Here is an 18,142-nt window from a genome sequence, read left to right on the forward strand (position 1 = left end):
CCAGACGATAGATTTTTCATCAGTTCGATAAATGGTCAGAAGACCATTAGAAGGCTGCTTAATGATGCTGTCTGTTTTGCAGCTCCTGTGATGAATGTCTTTTATTTTCCATGAATGCTGTGCATCAGCACATGTCCATCAGACGAGTTTTCTTCGCTTGTCAACACTTTCACTGTTTGTTTTAGATGGCACAGAAAGCGGCCAGCCGTGCGTATAACAAATAGGAGAACCTATTTACATAGTTTGATGCTTGGATCTTAAATAAATACATTACTTTTTGAAAAGGAAACCTCTCAGCTGTGTAAAAGGAACGCAAACGTCATCGCTCGACTGCCTCCCACCGCAATGTCGCCCCCATCTTCTCCAACCAATTATTACTTCCACCTGTAGGCACAGACTGTTACAAAGCGCACTTTTATCTTTTTAATCCACGGGATGTCACCAGATAAGATTGCAGCTCAATGCCAGTCTGCAACATTTGGCCGGGTCAAGTGTATTAGGTCGCCGTAGTGCTTCAGTGCCAGCAGCAAACTCCATCAATCAGATGGTTAGTTTAGAATGGAAGTTCACTGTAGTAAATATCGTCAGCCGGCGGAACTTGATTAAATTACAAGGGAGAAGAATGCTGAGAAAACTCATTTTGAATGGAGAAAATCCTCCTCGAAGGAGCTGGTAATCACAAAATGAGTTCAACAAATGGCTTGTTTGCCCAAAGGGGATTCTACGAATTGTAAAAGGATGAGCAAAACAAGCAAACCTTATGTTCTCTAAATTACCGCATCGTCGTCCTCTGAAAATTAAAAACTCTTTTTACGTCACTTCATGGGCCTTCTTAGTTCCACGTGGACATTAATTCTTAAGAGCCGAGCTCATTGGAACTTGGTTGCTACCCAAAACAGCAGCAGCCACAGATGCACATAAAGAGTCTCTCCCAGTTTAATTAAAGTCTGGACGATTACAAGTTCCCTGTGCAGTCTGAAAGATGATCTTATGTGGAGACCGTAATGACAATTCGTGGCGATTCACCAAAACAGTAGTCCCTGGTGTGAACAATTACGAGTCCTGTGCACAGTGTTTAACATGTGGGGACGGTGTCTTTTAACGTGTTCCAATGGGCTCAATAATCTTGTGTGCACCCTTGCTCCATTTAATTTCTCCATTGTAGCCCGTTTTAATTGGTTTTAAACTGTAGTTTCACGTGACAGAAATTGCAAAATTGCTCCAAAAATATATACTATTCCTTAAGAACAGTATATAGTACATTAAAACAGTGAATAAGATCCTCGAGAATGAAACTAGATGAGTATAGTTACATGGCTGTTTGTTTTCAGAGAGAATTACCTTCACGAATGCGCCGTCGCCGCAAGAGTTCACGGAAGGAGACACAGCCGTTATCGTGTGTGATGTCATCAGTTCCCCTCCACCCACCATCCTTTGGAAGTACAAAGGAGCTAGGATACAAATGGAAAAAGACGGTAAGATGGCAGTCCAATGATCATGAGAATGAAATTGAAATCCAACGACTACATTTTTGGACCACTACTGGTGTGACAATTGGAGTGGCGCACGGATGGAAGCATCTCTGCATTATGCAAAAATGAGGATTTGGTCAAATTTGTTTTTGACCCAACAGGGTGTAGATGTCATGCCTAAAATGAAATCTAAATTTACGGTACAATGTGCCTGGGAAATAAAGATATTATGACATGGGAACGAAAAGCCAAAGACTGATTTGTATTGTTCTGGTTCACAAATTGCTATGCATTCATGAACGGGTGGGAAACTACACAGTTTTTTTTCAACACCTCCACCATGCAAGCCCTTCTTTCATGTAACAATTTCTTTAATGAAACAGCTAATAATATGAGGCCTAAAGTGAAATACAATGAGTAAATTACGAGTGGCATGATGTTAAAAAACAACAACAAAAACCGACAACCTAAACAAGTAGTGCCTGGTCAAAATAATTGGACTATATTATAATGCAAATGTTCTGGTAATGGGTGCCTGCCTGACGGCGCCCGTTTCACTGTCACTTTTATTTGCAAAGAAAAAAAAAAGTAAAAATTAATTTGCTTTTGAATAGGAAAGTACAATTGACTGTTTTATTCACCCAAGACCCAGAGCAATATCACAAAGTGTATTGTGTTGTTGCGGGCACATCACAACACAAGATCGCACGGGGGTTGTAACAATGTTTTGAATTAACGCATGATTGAATTTATTAGGTCAACATTTCATCTCAAACTCCGGTTGTTATCTTCAAGGATATATTTGTGGTAAGTGCAGTATGAGGTGTATTAATAATGAATAAGAGCCTACGGTGTTGCCTCTGAAGATGGACACAATTGATTTGGTTGACATCCATGTCCTAATTTCCATAACATTTTCATCTATTGGGATTCATGTGAGGGGGTTGTATTAGCTTCGCCAACAGAACAAGCAATGTTTCATCGGGAGCAATATTTTAACACAAAGTAAGAAGGTAATGTATCATGTAACAACATACAACTAAAATCAAGTAAAAGTATTCATCTCGTGTTTGACAGTTATTGCTGGATTAGGTGTAGCATAGGAACAGCCTGTGTGATTTTAATTAAGTGGCATGAGCAACAGAGGTTTGTCTTAAGTTATCGATATTTTACTGAGCAGCCAGACCCTCTTAGGTCTAAGAATAAGTTCAAATTCCGGGTTGTATGGTGATTATCACACTTTTCCTCATTTTCGTCACGAGCCCGGTGACATCATATGCAAATTTGGCCCGAAAATGTGACTACTTTTGGGGCGATTCCCCTTAATATATATTTCCATCTAGTTGAGCTTGTGCAGGAATACATTTTTCCCTATTTTTAATCGAGCCGAAGTACGTGTATTACATTAGAAAAAATCTCACAGCACGCCATCCAAAATAGAAATTTAAAAAGCATGTATAGAAAACCGAAATAATGATGATCTCGTCTCAATTTACGGACAGATTTACCTGCTTCTGTCTGTTCACTTCATTCTTTTGGATGAATAGTAGCAGCTGGAGACGCAGGCTAATTGTACTTTCTTCCATCGAGTGCAAGAACATTTAATCATTATAAATGACTGGCAGAGACAGATGAACATTATAATAGAAAATAATACCAATTAAGTGACACTGGATTACTTTCCATAACACACCAGATGATCCCTCAAAGCACACAAATGTTCTGCTCCACAGTGGTTGGGAATCACTCACTGCATTTATGGATGAATATCGCAGAGATTCTCGACGGATAAACCTGACTGATGACAGGTCTAACATGTCAACCATCACTCCAACCACTCTTGTCTCCGTGGTCCCATTGAGCCACCGAGCAAGTTTCGTACCCGCTGTTTTGCCGGACTTGACAATCCCTCACGATGCTTTTATCTTCCCTTTCAAGTTCGCTTCAAGGTGCTGAGCAACAACCACCTTCAAATCCGCGGCATAAAGAAGACTGACGAGGGCCCGTACACCTGCGAGGGACGCCTGATGGCCCGCGGCGAGATTGATTTACGGGTTATCAAGGTCGTCGTAAATGGTTAGCAAAGCTTTTGCCGCTGTATTCTCGTCTTCCTGGGTTTTTTTTTTGTTGTTGTTTTTTTTTGGGGGGGGGGAGACGCGGGGGTATCCACAGAGGCTCTCGGCACGCATGTGCAAATGGTTGCCCACAGCAACTGGGTCGCCAGAAGCACTCATGCTAATGACGTGAGTCTGTTCCTGAGTTCTGACGCAAGAGGATGATGTGCGCCTCAAATAAGTGTTCTGTTTGTGATGTTAATTTGGGTTGCGTTTGCCAACCTGCTTCCATGAATGAAGTTATGACATGCATCTCCCTCAACTGTGTCTTGTGTGTGTCAGTGCTCCCAACGATCAGAGTATGGCAGTCAGAGGTGAACGCCACAGCAGATGTGGGCCAATCTGCCATGTTGACCTGTGCGGTCGATGGCTACCCTGAACCCATGGTGACCTGGACAAGGTAAGAAGCATTTTCATCCAGAGAGAAAATAAGATTCTCTTGACATTAATTGTAATATTGTTTTATGTTATTCCCATATTGGTGTCCAAATAGAGGCTTCTTCCCCGAGCAGAAGCCTCCCAATGTTCACCCACGAACACTATCTGGGCTTGTGTGCTCATGTGACAATGGCCATGATACAAATGTAAAGACATTGGTGGCATCACCATTGGTGGCATCGCATCTTGCCAGTCGTGCAAACAGTGAAACAAGCTTGTGTCACCAAGTGATTCTAAGTAAATCTAATTTAATCCTTGCTGTTTTGCCACCGAATGTAATTTCTTACTCAAATACATTTGTAGGCTAACTGGTTAATTCATTGCAATAGGATCCTTATTAAAGACAGCGAAACCTGAAGACTGCCGTCCTCAATAGGCACATTGTTGTGTGTGACACTGATAGGGCCCTTGCTTTGTCAGACAGGTTGTGTTTATCCTTTTGCCACGGCACCATTTTCCTTCTACTGTGTGAATTTTCGGACAATGAAGTGAAAATGGATTTCACATAAATAATTATGGGGATGATTAATTCAAAAAAATGCCCTCAAGGAAAAAATAGATGAGTACACAGTACAATAATTTAATTGTTGTCTTCTGAGCATTAACTTCCACAAAAGTAATGAGAATGAATATTTCTCTTTATAGAGACTGATAGTAAACACTGACTTCAGTCTTCGGGAAAATAATGTCCCCTTTGTCAAATGCTATTTCACATGAATCTTAATAGGTTTAAGAATCATAAACATCATAAAATGAGCCATCAAAATGCATGGCTCAGCAGGCGAATTTGCAAAAATCTTTGCAAATTAGAATCACATACCTCAGGTCAAAGGTTGCCATTGTGTCGCCACATCATGTATGAATGGGCACAATTAATTTGGCAATGCTCAGCGCAATTGACTGCGCAAGTGCCTTTTCACTGGGCTCCATTCTTGTCAAATGAAAAATAATGTGAATACGATTCCACTCCTGTGGTCTTTGCCGGACTTAAAAATGGTGCATCGCGTTTACGTTGCTTGAGGGGGAAAAAAGTCGCTAATTTGGTAGTGCTGACTGTGCATTTGTAAAATAGCTCCTCTTTGTTCACAAATATGTTCTTAATATTAAGAGATACATGTCAGTGGGGACACACTTTGTTGGGGGGAGGAGGAGAAGACAGTTTCACATTTCACTCTCACAGTAACACAAAAGTAACAACTATTCATCAGTCAACTGACAAATTAACCTTGGGCTCCATTTTTACAAATAAAGACTTCATTTCAAATAGATACCTCCCTCCAATAAATGGCTTGAGCTGCATTTGCTAAAATACATTAGAAGATTCGAAGTGATATGTGGAAGAATCCATGACAAGACTGTATTTTGTGCTGCAAGGGTGCTTGAAATTTCAGGGATGCATTAATGGAGATTATTATTTTTGGCCTTCAGGAACCAAATCACTCTGGAGGCGGCAGAGAAGTACAGTTTCAATGAGGATGGTTCGGAGATGTCCATCATGGACGTCAGCAAGCTCGATGAGGGCGAGTACACCTGCATCGCCAAAAACAAGGCTGGGGAAACGGAGCAGGAGCTCAGTCTGAGAGTATTTGGTGAGCGGGGAATATTTATTTACTATGTGTATATTCGAGGCGGAATTTTTTTTCGGGAATCTCAAGATGGACGTTTAACATTTGTCTCTTCCCGCGGAATTCCCACAGGATGGGAGTCAAGTTTATCTTTAATCATGGGATTTGAATCCCGTTCAGTTTGCTTCGACTGTATACGTTCGGTTCACGTGGATTCATGAATGAGGCGTAGCGGTCAATAGCAAGCCGATGCGTTTGGAGTACAGCTATCGTACGTTAATTTTTTGATGTGCTCCTACGCAAGAAGCGATGCTAGTTTGTCATGCACACGTGTACTCAGATACTGTATTAATATTCTAGTCATAAAAAAGAAGGAAAAAAAATCAATGAGTTTTTATATAATGACATCGGTAACAAGGCAGCTGCTCCTTTGTTCACCAAATAATTATCCGTGGCTATTCATGCAATTTTAATAAGGGGTTGCAAATACATCCCTTTGCCGAGTATTGTACAATCCTCAGTTGTTACAGTGAAGAAATGCTACAATGTGTTCATCCTCCGCAGAGTGCCAGGGAAAAAAAAAACTAAACAAAAAACAAACTTCACGCTTCACATCCAGTGCTTTAATTTTCTTTGCTCTGCAAGCATCACCCTCAAAACTCCTCCCCAACAGTGTGCTGACATGTAAACATAAATAGAGGCCAAGCCTTCTGAAACTGGCGTAATTCCCACATGAATTAAAGTTTGGATCCTCGCGTGGTTATCATACTTTTGCTGCTGCTGCTGCGAATAGACAGCTTATTATGGTTTAGCCCCGACGCCTCCCCTTCACGTGTCAAGCCTCTCATTCTCCCTTTGAAGTCATCCCAAATCCAGCACTCATTTTTTGCGTCAACTTTGTGTTTCATAGTCAAACCGAAGATCACCTACATTGTGAACCAAAGCACCTCCGAGATGGAGGAGCAGGTCATGCTAACTTGCGAGGCCTCGGGGGATCCGACGCCCACCATCAGCTGGAGCTACGGCAACCGCGTCTTCACCGATGGCGAGCAGGTAAAAAAGCATGAACACAAATGGAATGGATGGCACAACTACAGGTAGGGCTTGCCCCAACCGGGCCAGTAGAAAGCTGTCAACTGTTTCATTGTTCATCACTCAGCCATGGAAGGGCTTTTTGATGCACATTTTGTGTGTCTTTATAATTAGCCTACAAGTGTATGTGCATATGATGTGATGGCAATACACCGTATGATGCATTTTAAGAAGTTTGAGTCCAGGGTAGAAGGAAACCAAATTTAAGACGTTTGGGAAAGACTTAAAATTTTTGGGAAGTGTGTAATCTTATGTACAGTTAAAAATTAATGAAAATGTCCCACAGTCTTACGATACGCAACTAGGGATGAGCATAATAATCCATCCATTTCCGATCCGCTTTATCCTCACAAGGATCGCGCGGTGTGCTGTAGCCCAGGGGTCCCCAACCGCCGGTCCGCGGACCGGTACCGGTCCGCCGGGCATTTGGTACCGGGCCGCACAGAAAGAACTTGCCTTAATTCCGTTTTATTAATTTCGGAATACGAAAGATGTTTTATTTTGAAAAACCACCGGATTCTCCGTTACATCCGTCTGTGTTACGCTTGACACACGTCAAGCCACGCTTCTCCTTCACGTGACCGATTGCTTCAAAACAAAACGCGGGAGCTCGCAAAATGAGTAAAAAAAAAAAAAACTGCTGGAGATCGCAAATGACGGCGGCCTTAAAAGTACGTTCGAGACAACTGGATTAAAGTTATGGCTGAATACTCTGAGATGGCCACAATAGCACTGTTGCTATTTCCGACATCCTACCTGTGTGAGGAGGGGGTTTTCTGCAGCAACGGCGACTAAAACAAAATTACGAAGTAGACTGGACATGAAACACCAACTTGAGGGGATAGCGATCGGAGTGTTGCGGCCAGATTAGACGTTCCTTGTGTTTATTATTATATTTCGAAAACGCCACAGTTTTCATGCAGCTCATACCATATTATTTTGTTGTATTATTTCCGCCACACCTTAAATGCCGGTCCCTGAAAATATTGTCTGACATAAACCGGTCCGTGGGGCAAAAAAGGTTGGGGGCCCCTGCTGTAGCCTATCCCAGGCCAACTGCCCGTCTTCGGGCAGTAGGCCTGAACCGGTTGCCAGCCAATCGCAGGGTACACAGAAACGAACAACCATCCGCACTAACAATCACACCTATGGACAATTTAGAGTGTTCCATTAACCTGCCATGCATGTTTTTGGAATGTGGGATTAAACCGGAGTACCCGGAGTAAACCCATGCAGGCCCGCCCGGGGAGAACATGCAAACTACACACAGGAAGGCCGGAGCCGGGATCGAACCCACGACCTCTGCACTGTGAGGTTGACGCGCTAACCACAGGGCCAGCCAAGAATAATCATAAATTATTTAAATTGATTGTTTATGAATCCCCTTACCATCAAGCAATTGAAGCAAAACAGATTGTGCTACTTGGCTGCAAACAGCAGAAGCATTCTGTCACTCTCAGCTATGTCAAGTTACAGCTACATCCACATAGGTTTCCGATTGCACAACTCCTCCAAGTCGTTGATCAATTTATAGCACTAATAACCGGTTCAGGGTGTCCCCCACCTACTGCCCAAAGACAGCTGGGATAGGCTCCAGCATGCCCCACGACCCTTGTGAGGATAAAGCGGTTCAGAAAATGAATGGATGGATAAAAAAATGATTCATCGTTAATTTTCAGAATGTATTGATAAAGAAAAATGATTTCACACACACAAGTATCCGTTTTTAAATGCAGTGTGTATTGTTGAGATACAATGACTCATTTGAAACCAAGCATTTTTAACTTGTATGTATAATCAGCAAGTGTCTTCAGGACAGATATCAAGTACTGCGCCTTTAACCTGTATTCCAAGAGGTAATCTTCTCCATGTATTTGCTGGCAAAGCACTCCGTGCTGTTTGTGCCCATTAATTCTACCAAATTAAGCATCTCCTTCGAGACGGCCCACTGGATCTCACGCAATTAGCTTGACAATACTGCATTCAACTGTCGACGCGGAGATTCGATTTTATTTAAATGTCCCAAATGTCAAGCAAGTCAACCCGAATTCCTCTCTTTCCCAATCCAATTCAATCCAGAGGCCTGTGATGAAACTCGATGTCTGCTTCTTACTGTGTTCGCCACAATGAGCGCTCGAATGAGCACGTGTTCATGTGGCATTTTCAATCACATTTTGCTCTGCTCATGCTGGTGATTGAAAGGGTTCTACATTTTACGCTCAATTGTATCCTCTCTATTGTTTCACTTGAGACGATCTGCACACATTTGAGCAATTTGTTTTTGCACCATGACAATCTTGACCAATATTCTCCCATAACATTTAGTGGTCAAATGATCAAAAACAATGAACACCTGCCGGTAGTTATCCTCACAAATCTCACGCGGCCCGCTTCCTCGAGGGTCTCGCTATGGCTGCCAAGTAATGAGGGGGAAAATGCGGAGAGAATGGTGTACTATGTGGCGGGAATGTGGAGCTGCTCCATTACATGCGCTACATTCTCTCCCTACAGGCACACCTAAACAGGATCTATCAGGTATGAAATCGGCGTGGCTCACAACTGTACTGTGGCAAAGTGCGCTGCCTCCAGATTTCAGCTGAAATCCAATTATGCCATTTTAGTGGAAATTTCTTGAAAGCCCAATCGCCGGCTCGACTGCTGCATGCACTCCAAGCGTAGTTCGTCAAATAGTCGCTCTTGGTGTAGAAGCATGACGTCGCGTTGTTTGTCGTCACGTAACCAAAAAAGAAAAAAAAGTGAAACACCATTTTCTCTGTCTCCCAATCACTCTCAAACGTGGTATCATTGTCTCTTTCATGTTCGTCTCCATATGGTATTTGTCTAGACCAGCGTTTCCAAAACGAAGCCCACTCCCTGCCTTCCGAACAAATTTTAAGGCATCACGTTTAATCATACAAACATGGTCAAAACACATGACAACACAAAATAAAAGCAAGCACAAGCTAGGCATGCAAAGATGTCTTTCCCTAACTAGTTGCTAACATTTAACCATTTTGAGAAAACACATCCCAAAAACACAATGTAAATGAATTATTATGTCAGACCACCATTAATAATCAATAATTTTGGGAAGCAGTGATTAAAAACATTGGCATAAAGTGGCCTTTCCCAGTTTGAAGTCACATGACAACTTTAACGTCGGGAAAAAAATAGTGAACTCCCCATTCCTCCACACAAAAAAGCTAAAATAAAGCCCAAATATTGGCACCATGTTTAATCGTACAAAACATGAGACCAACAAAAAAAAAAAAAATCTAATGCAACATTGGCATGCGCAGCTAGATTGTTGATTTTATCCTACTGCCAGTCACCTAAAATATGCGATATGCCAAATACGTCAAGATGCGTGCTAAACACAGCAGCTAAAGAGATTTTTTTGTTCAAATGTTTTGAGTTTTTTTTTTATTTCATCACCTAGCCCTTTTTAATTTGTGTGGAAAACATCACAATTGGCTTAATAATAATGAGAATGTGTTCATGACCTCCCATTTATACTTTGTATCGTCAAGTTTGGGAATCTCTGGTCTAAACATTTTTGTCGTGGTCAACACAAATGGACCATGTATAAGTGTCGCTCCTTCCCATCTGTCTTTTGAGAGTCAAACGCTCCCCTTCTCAAAGTGTAACATCAGTGGTGGCCGATGAAAGGGATGTTTTTTTTTTTTCTTCATGGTTTCATTATTTCAGCCGATGGTTTCAATGCGTGGACAGCAGAAGTACAGTGTTTTTACAGCCACCTGCCACATTCACAGGGGCGAGTGTTTGATCATCAAAAATAGATTGCGAGCGGCGCACCGCACTCCAAACGCAAAGAGAACACTGCCGCCATATGACACCCGTCACGATATGCCTGTTCTCTCTCTGCCCACGGTGCAGAGGCGCACTGTCACACTTGAACACTTCACACCTCCCATTCCATCGAGTTAAAGTGGTCGGTGTTTAATACCGAATCTGCTTCCAAGATCTGCATTTTATGGCTTGAAAAACATTTACTGCTACTGCAAAGATAAAATCTGCATGTGGCCACCAAAGGAAGGAATTTCACAAAACTGTAGAATGGGCAGTGACCAGCTCAGTCGCATGCGGCTGTTCAGGCACAATGGTGACAGTGTGTTTTGCACATTTCGAGTACGGCCTCAAAGAAACGATTAGCAGCCCCATGAACGATCCCCAATGTTTAGTGGATTTTCCCCATTTCTATTTCTAGTTGGGAAGATTTAACGGGAGCAGAAAATGAGGGCAAAAGAAAATGACGCACTGACCAATGGCTGCTAATTGTTTAGTTAACTTCATCTGATGTCCGTCTGCCACACCATCTGTATTCATCACAACAGCTGTATTTCATCCAGAGTGGCTGCATCCAATGAAAGCGCATCCAATTTGGCTCATTTTAGAGCGTGTGGGTTGATTGTACAACACTGAAAAGCCGGTGCGTCTGTACATTGCGTTGAACAGTGAAGCTAATTAGCTGCTTGTCTGAAGGCGTGTTCAGCCTCTTTGAAATGATCCAAATGAGAAGGACAATGTGGAAAACCGCAGAAAAGTTGAAGGTCCGACCGGTTTGGTTCCAGTTCCTGTTGAACATGATGAAAACCGTCGGTCATTTTGTGTGCAAAAAGCAAAGCATTATGTTATGTTAGCAGCATTGGCATCAGTGAGACACAAAAATGGCAGAATATTGTTCATCTCATATTGCTTGATTAAAAAAAAAGTTTTGAAGGGTTTGACTATACCCTTTTGCTTTTTCTAATACTTCTTTTCCACTGGATGGTATCAATATGAACGCGACACTTTATTATACACCAGTATGGCACCTTTCATACCTAAATGCTTCACTGAATTGGCAACATGAAACCTGCCCCCAGTATCTGTCCCTACGTTCTCTCGGCCATCCAACACCAATCACTCCATGTGCAAAAAGCGTTATTACAGTTAGTCTAAAAAGATGAGGCAGAAAGTAGCCACTCGCTAATGTTGGTTTTCCTTTCGCAAAACCACACAATATTAACAACTAGATGTTCGCCACGCTTTTCTCAAGCAGATTAGCCATTGCCTCAACAAGTTAAAGTGAGGATACAAGGCAAGAAATGACACACAAAAAAAAATTGTGGTAATGTTAGCTTCCCCAGCTGTGCTTTAACACTGGGTGCTGCAGCAATATACTCCAGTCTCCACTTTGCTGCAATGCTGTCTTCAAATAAAATTCAAGATGCTGGTTCTCCTCCATTGTTATTTCTTAGTGCGTCTCATTCCAAATAATGTGTTCAAAACCATGTGATTTTGGCAGTCTCCTGCGGTACTGTTCTGAAGCCGACTTGGTACTGTGCAGGGGGAAAGCCGCATTAATATTTAGAAGACAGTTTCCCGGCTTTACTATTTTGATGTGGGAAACCAAACCCCTCCACAAACTGAGGAATATAAATCCAAGTCAGAACTGTACAATGAAAATGAGGCATACGATTCAGAAGACAGAGACGATTCCCGTCTAAGTGATTTTATAGATACGAGACAGTAGTTGAATGCCCTGCCCCTTTAGGAGTCTGGTTCTGAGGCTGTTCATCTTGCAACGATATCGATTCTCATGTGATATTTCTCAGACAGACAAATCACAGCATGATGGACGTTTAACATTTGTCTCGTCAGCATTAGGGTTCCAAGGGCATTTGCTTCTCACACAGACCCATCAGACTGGCTATAATATACAATGCTCCATAGGTCATTTTCCTTCTTGTTAACCCAAGTGACATAAAACATGCCACTATTCATTCATTTGTTCCTAACTCATCTGAATGTGGCGAGTAGAGCATTCCCAGTTAGCAGACGGGAAGTCTTCCCCCCCGAACCCGCAGTGGCCCTGGTTTTAATGCCGCTTTTGTTACAGGACAAAAACTAAAGCAACTCGAGTTACAGCTGCTGCGCTCTGACAGATTCATTGTTTCTCTCACTTAAAGACGTCTTTGTCTGGCTTCGCTCGACTCTTCTCACGGCAGACCTTCACTGTACAACTTGGTGCCCAGAAATGCATTATGACTAGACTTGTACAGCACGGCATTGTCCGCTAACAGATGCGCAAAGCTCACTCCCTATTAGGATTAGGAGGGAGATTACGAGATCGCACAATATAAATGCAATGACGACGTAAATTAAAACTGTGGAGTTAAACTACTATGTCGAGACAACCTCAGCAGTAATCATACCATGTCTATGGAATAGCTGTGTTGTTTTTATTTTTTTACACAGCTATTCGCGCTTTGTTTTGATCGAGTTGAAAACAAATTAAACAGAGGCAGTTAGATAACGTTCGGGCGAATTAATTTGTAGTCAGTCAATGGTGGCTTTTCATGATTTTTTTCGAGGACTAAATTCACATTCTGTCTAGCAGAAAGTGATGGAACATTTGCACAGTGTTGAACAGGTTTCGTCTCTTTCACACATACACGTACTGTATTTCTATTTGGGCTCTCCAACATCCAGATAGCTAATTAAATAGTACGTACTTGGGAATAAAATTGTTCATTTGATTGCTCATAAAAGGCTAAAGCCTATTAACGTGGCAACGGTTTTGGAAGGACGTCAGAGACAAGCTACAATTGCGCGATTGTTGTCTCCTCTGGAAACAAAAGGTTCCTTGCAAGCCCGAACACTCGGTAATGCGGCAATGCAAGGTTGTTGCTCCTTAATGACAGCACTCATGATGGTCAATGTCAGTCAGGGGCCTTGAAACACTGTCAGGGTTTTGCACATTGGTGAGGATTTGTTCTAATGTTGCCGTTTTTCATGTCAAAACAAGGTAAACAAATACAGTATTTGAGTACTTGAGTTTTTACTGACCAGTTTAATACTGCCAATCGATTTACCCATAGTCTCGTAATATTTGACCAATGATATGACCAAACACATCGTAGTAGACCAATGGAACTCGTAAGCCATCTGCAGTTGGGAGTGCTCACGCGTGAGAGCAAGGCGGGCAGTCTGAAGACAAATGCGGAAGTCTGCATAGCAATAGCGATGCACGGCTCTCTAAAGGAGCAATTGAGAGTGAAAATAAGCATTGTGAGTTGAGTTTAATGACCATAGGGAACGAGTGTCATAAATACAGCCAACTCGCAACGCCCGTCTCTCTGTTGTCTGTTTGGCGACCGAGTCAACCCCGATCTGCTGCCATTCATTTTGTCTTAAACAGACATGCATCACACATGATAGTGATGAAGTGCTAATGTAGCGCAGAGCCGGTGCCTCGTGCGCAGACAAGGTGCTGATGTTCCACACTATTAGGCTGTCTTGTAGATTAGGGCCATAGCTCTTCTGCGGCGCCGCATTGACAATGCAGCTAACTGCTGTTTGCGCTAATGTGCAAGGGACAGACTGTGCCTGTTGCCAACAACGTTCTCATAGCTCACCAATTCGATTTGGGGTTTAAGCAATGCGATAGTGAGCGTAGGTTTTGGACATAACGAGCTGTTCAGTTTTCTATGACACTATGAATGAAACTACGCAGATAAATAATGGAAACATGTACACTACGATTTGAGTCCATTGGCCACCAGAAATGTACTTCATAATATCATTCTAGTTAAATTCACAACTCCATCATGGACTTTGTTTTATGCTGAGTAAAAATGCGGAAAAGACAAGAACCAATCGCCATTAGTTTGTTTTAATAAATCAAGTTCCCACTACCTTGGATAATCTAATATTCTGAGCAGAGGGGTGCTTGAATAACAGAACAAGCTTGTTCTCATGTTTTTTTTCTTTCTTTCTTTTCGCTTTGTGTTAAATTGTTACACCACTAAAACACACTTGTCATCATACAGCGATGACATCATTATTTTTTGTGTCTGTTTGATAAGAAACATGGTAAGACTAAAGTGGCAGATATTTACTACAACATTCCCTTCAACTTGAGGGCTCGCAGGGAGCTGCCTCTCTTAAAGCTAAATGGAATGGAACCCTAATTGATGTCATTGTAAATACCTCCATCTGTCCCCCTTTTTACTAATTGAATATGTCAGAATGATGGCTGTGAAAAAAAGTCATAAAAATGAGCAAGATACTGTAGTAGTGGTGGACTTTTGCACAGTGTCGGGTTTCAAATTTTCATGTTTACACGTAGAACGAGAATCCCCACCGACACACGACGTTTAACACTTAATTGGACTTACAGATATATTTGCCTGGCGGCCCAGCTATACTAGTTTTGTGTTAAAGGACGCAAAGTGTGCAGTTACACCGGTGGATTGCATCTATAATGTGCAACTAATGAAAGATGGACTCCGGCTGTGAGTTTGATGATGGTTTCATTCGCCGTACAGTGGTACCTCTACTTTCGAAATTAATTGAGTCTGGAAAAAAAATTTCTTAGCTACAAAATTTTGTAAGTGGAGACGCATTTTCCATGTAAATGCCCCAATCCGTTCCAAGCACCCCCAATATTCAGTCATCAATGTTTTCTAAAGCATAAAAATGCATCAAAATATGTAACAAATACATGTTACAATTAGATTACTGCACAATAAATGAGAGTTGTGCATAATATAGAAAACAAACATATCTGGACACATATCTATTTATTGATCTCCACCCATAGACACATACGGTAGAGGTTCCTCGACCAGAATGATGCTCGGTAGTAGCCAATGGCAGAGCAGCTATAAGAATGTTGCGTTCAGAAAACTCGTTGCTGCGACTAGGAGCGCAAACTGTATTTTTACCTTTCGTAACTTGAAATTTCTCTCGTAACTAGAGGTAATATTTTCCTGTTGATGGGTTTCGTAACTTGAAAATTTCGTATGAAGAGATATTCGTAAGTAGAGGTACCACTGTATTTCTTTTTCCGCTGACAATTATTCCAGCAGATTGTGTTTACTTCAGAAGTTTCCGTGCTTTTCATCCGATGAAAGAGCTGTTTGCCATTCTATTTGTTACACGAGCCATCGCACCTCATTGTCACGCTTTCACATGTTCTCCTTCGAGCATGCCTTCTGTAAAGCTTCTTGTCTTGGTGAGCTGTGTCTGTCACTCAAAATGGACATCGCATGTTGTCCTGCGGAGCTCAAAAGCCATTCATGTGAGCGGGCTGCAAAATACAGTGCAATCTGTTCCGTCGTCACTTTCCATAATGTACATACCGTATTTCTGCAAATAGTAGCCATCCCTGAAGTAGACATGTACCGCAATTGCTAGGTTGACAAATAACCTTCTCCCTCAAATAGGTGGCTCTCATTTCCCATCAAAAAACAAACAAACAAAAATTAGGAAGGACTGCAATGACCTCATTTGGTGAATGCAATTATTCACATGAGTTGAGCCAATTTCAACGATGTTGCTAACCAAAACACTTTGTCAGGTGAAATGGAGTGCGGACTTCTCAGAAGCTCGCTTCATGGCATCGACAATTAGCAGTCCAGTCGACTGGCAGGTGGTTGCTCCACAATATGTTGTACATCCGTGCTTTTACCGTTCGCATTTTAATTAAAACTCTTGGACATGTCTGTTGTAATAAACTGCCGCCTTTGTTTAATATTCCAACAGTGTGTTTCTGGAATCATATAGTTGATCTGTGGCACCATTTGCAGAAATTCTGTATTCAATTCTTAAATAATAAACACTTGCAAATCCAGTTGCCAATCATTTTGGTTTTCAGCATAATGCAGCTAACTAAATTAGCCAGCATGTTCTCGTAATGAAATGTCGACAGAATACATGAATGCATAGCGGGCCAATGAACACCAACATGTAATACTCCCGTCGACATAATAGGGAGAGTTAATGTGCGATGTAAACATTGTTCCAATCCTCTTAGAATTCACTGATGTATCCAGCATTCAGACGTTGAATACAATCCATAGCTGCCAGGATTAACTAAAGTAATGGCCAACATTTACTGGTTGTAGACAAACACAAAATGGGTCCCAAGGGCTTGTTTGATCAATTCAGCTTTCAGTAGCCTTTTGAAGAAAAATATTGAGCTGCGACTAGTGTAAAAAGTAAATGTAGCGTGTCTTCCTTTATCTTAGTGCCAACATTGCATCTGATGACGAAAGCCACAAGAAAATGGATGGCGAATCGATCATCTCAATACCACTTTTTTAACGTTCCCCATGCCCCCCCCGAGATAAAGTGAAGACCTTTTTAATCTTATCTTTGAAAGCATTTGGGCTATCATGACACTTCTTATCATGGATGGGCTTCTTAATGGAGCTTAGATGCAGTGTTGTTCCAAAGAGGACACGCTAGGGATTACTGAAAATATTTAAAATCCGGGCCTTTGCCGTCACACAATAGTCGACATCAAGTATAGAACTGCACTTGATACGTCGACTGTTTGCGCCAAATCCAACTTTCAAGCTCAGGTATTAAAGATGGGGGAGAAAAACCTCCCAAAACAAAACACAGAACTTAATACCTATGTGTCATTTGAAGCACCAACGCTTTTTTTTTTTTTTTTACCCCCGCTCACGAGGATTGCCTTCTAAGAATTACTCTGCCTTTTTGTTGTTGTCGTTTTTTGTTCTCTCTGTCCTTTACAGGCATCATGGACTCGTCCTGAGCAGCACAAGGTATTCTAAATGCATGACTTTTTTTTCCCTCCTCTTTTTTCCTGACACTCATCCATCTCCCATGTCAGGGGAGTCGAATGCGATTATGGATGGATGCAGATGAAAATCCTTCAAGAAGAGTAGGCGCACAATGGGGGCGGTGTAACTTTTCCGCTGTGTATGAGGCCATTTGAGTTTGCGATATATATACAGTGGACCCTCTTTTTTTGTGAGTGATTAAAAATGCATTTCATGGAGAATAACTATTGTGTGGCACGTCAAAAAACAATGTGAAATAAATATTAATGACTAATAAAGTCAAGAAAACAAATTGGCATTTATTACGTTTTACCTTGAGTGAAGACTTTTGATGGCGCATGGAAGACGGCAAGGAGGGATAGAGGGAGGAACATTTTCGTGCTTTGCCATGTGTCTCTTCTTGAATTCTGTCATGTTTCGCGCCTGACTTATCAAATGGCTGCAACTTGGAACGTTACGTTGTGTTGTCTGAAAAGGATTCATCAGACCAACCACCCTCAAAGTGTCATAGTAAATAAAAAATATGCAACAAATCATGTTATCACTACACACAACTCTGATAGGTGACCCCACTGCGCCCCCCCCCCCCCAGCAGTTTCTAGTCAGGGTACACAAAGGAGACATTTAAAAACACTGATTTGTATGGATGTTTTCCCCATTTCTTTTTTACTCCCAGATAAGCAGCCCAGTTTTATCGCTTCCATGATCTTTTTTTTAAGTCTTGAAATTTTTTATCTTGGTTAGCGCAACTACATCTCATTTCTCCTATCAGTGGTGGCGCGCCACCTTTTACAGCATCTAGGAATTGGCCAGTGAGTTTATTTTATTAAGAAAAATCCAACTTTGGCAAACCGTCATCGCTC

At 41.8% G+C, this 18,142-nt stretch overlaps 1 protein-coding gene across 10 annotated transcripts in view; it reads left to right on the forward strand.

Annotated features, from left to right (window-relative positions):
• The window catches only part of ncam1b (neural cell adhesion molecule 1b), a 63,973-nt gene that overhangs the window by 25,839 nt on the left and 19,992 nt on the right, over nucleotides 1–18,142 (forward strand). For 4 of the 10 annotated variants that reach the window (XM_019874325.1, XM_019874326.1, XM_019874332.1 and 1 more), the window contains exons 4-10: nucleotides 1,332–1,475; nucleotides 3,411–3,548; nucleotides 3,869–3,986; nucleotides 5,453–5,613; nucleotides 6,500–6,642; nucleotides 9,193–9,216; nucleotides 17,232–17,261. In XM_019874325.1, coding sequence (XP_019729884.1) covers nucleotides 1,332–1,475; nucleotides 3,411–3,548; nucleotides 3,869–3,986; nucleotides 5,453–5,613; nucleotides 6,500–6,642; nucleotides 9,193–9,216; nucleotides 17,232–17,261 — 758 coding nt within the window. The remainder of the gene's footprint in view (nucleotides 1–1,331; nucleotides 1,476–3,410; nucleotides 3,549–3,868; nucleotides 3,987–5,452; nucleotides 5,614–6,499; nucleotides 6,643–9,192; nucleotides 9,217–17,231; nucleotides 17,262–18,142) is intronic. The other 6 variants (XM_019874330.1, XM_019874331.1, XM_019874334.1 and 3 more) reach the window with 3 other exon arrangements.

Source organism: Hippocampus comes, unplaced genomic scaffold, assembly GCF_001891065.2.
Source record: "Hippocampus comes isolate QL1 unplaced genomic scaffold, H_comes_QL1_v1.1 scaffold125, whole genome shotgun sequence".
Taxonomy (NCBI): domain Eukaryota; kingdom Metazoa; phylum Chordata; class Actinopteri; order Syngnathiformes; family Syngnathidae; genus Hippocampus; species Hippocampus comes.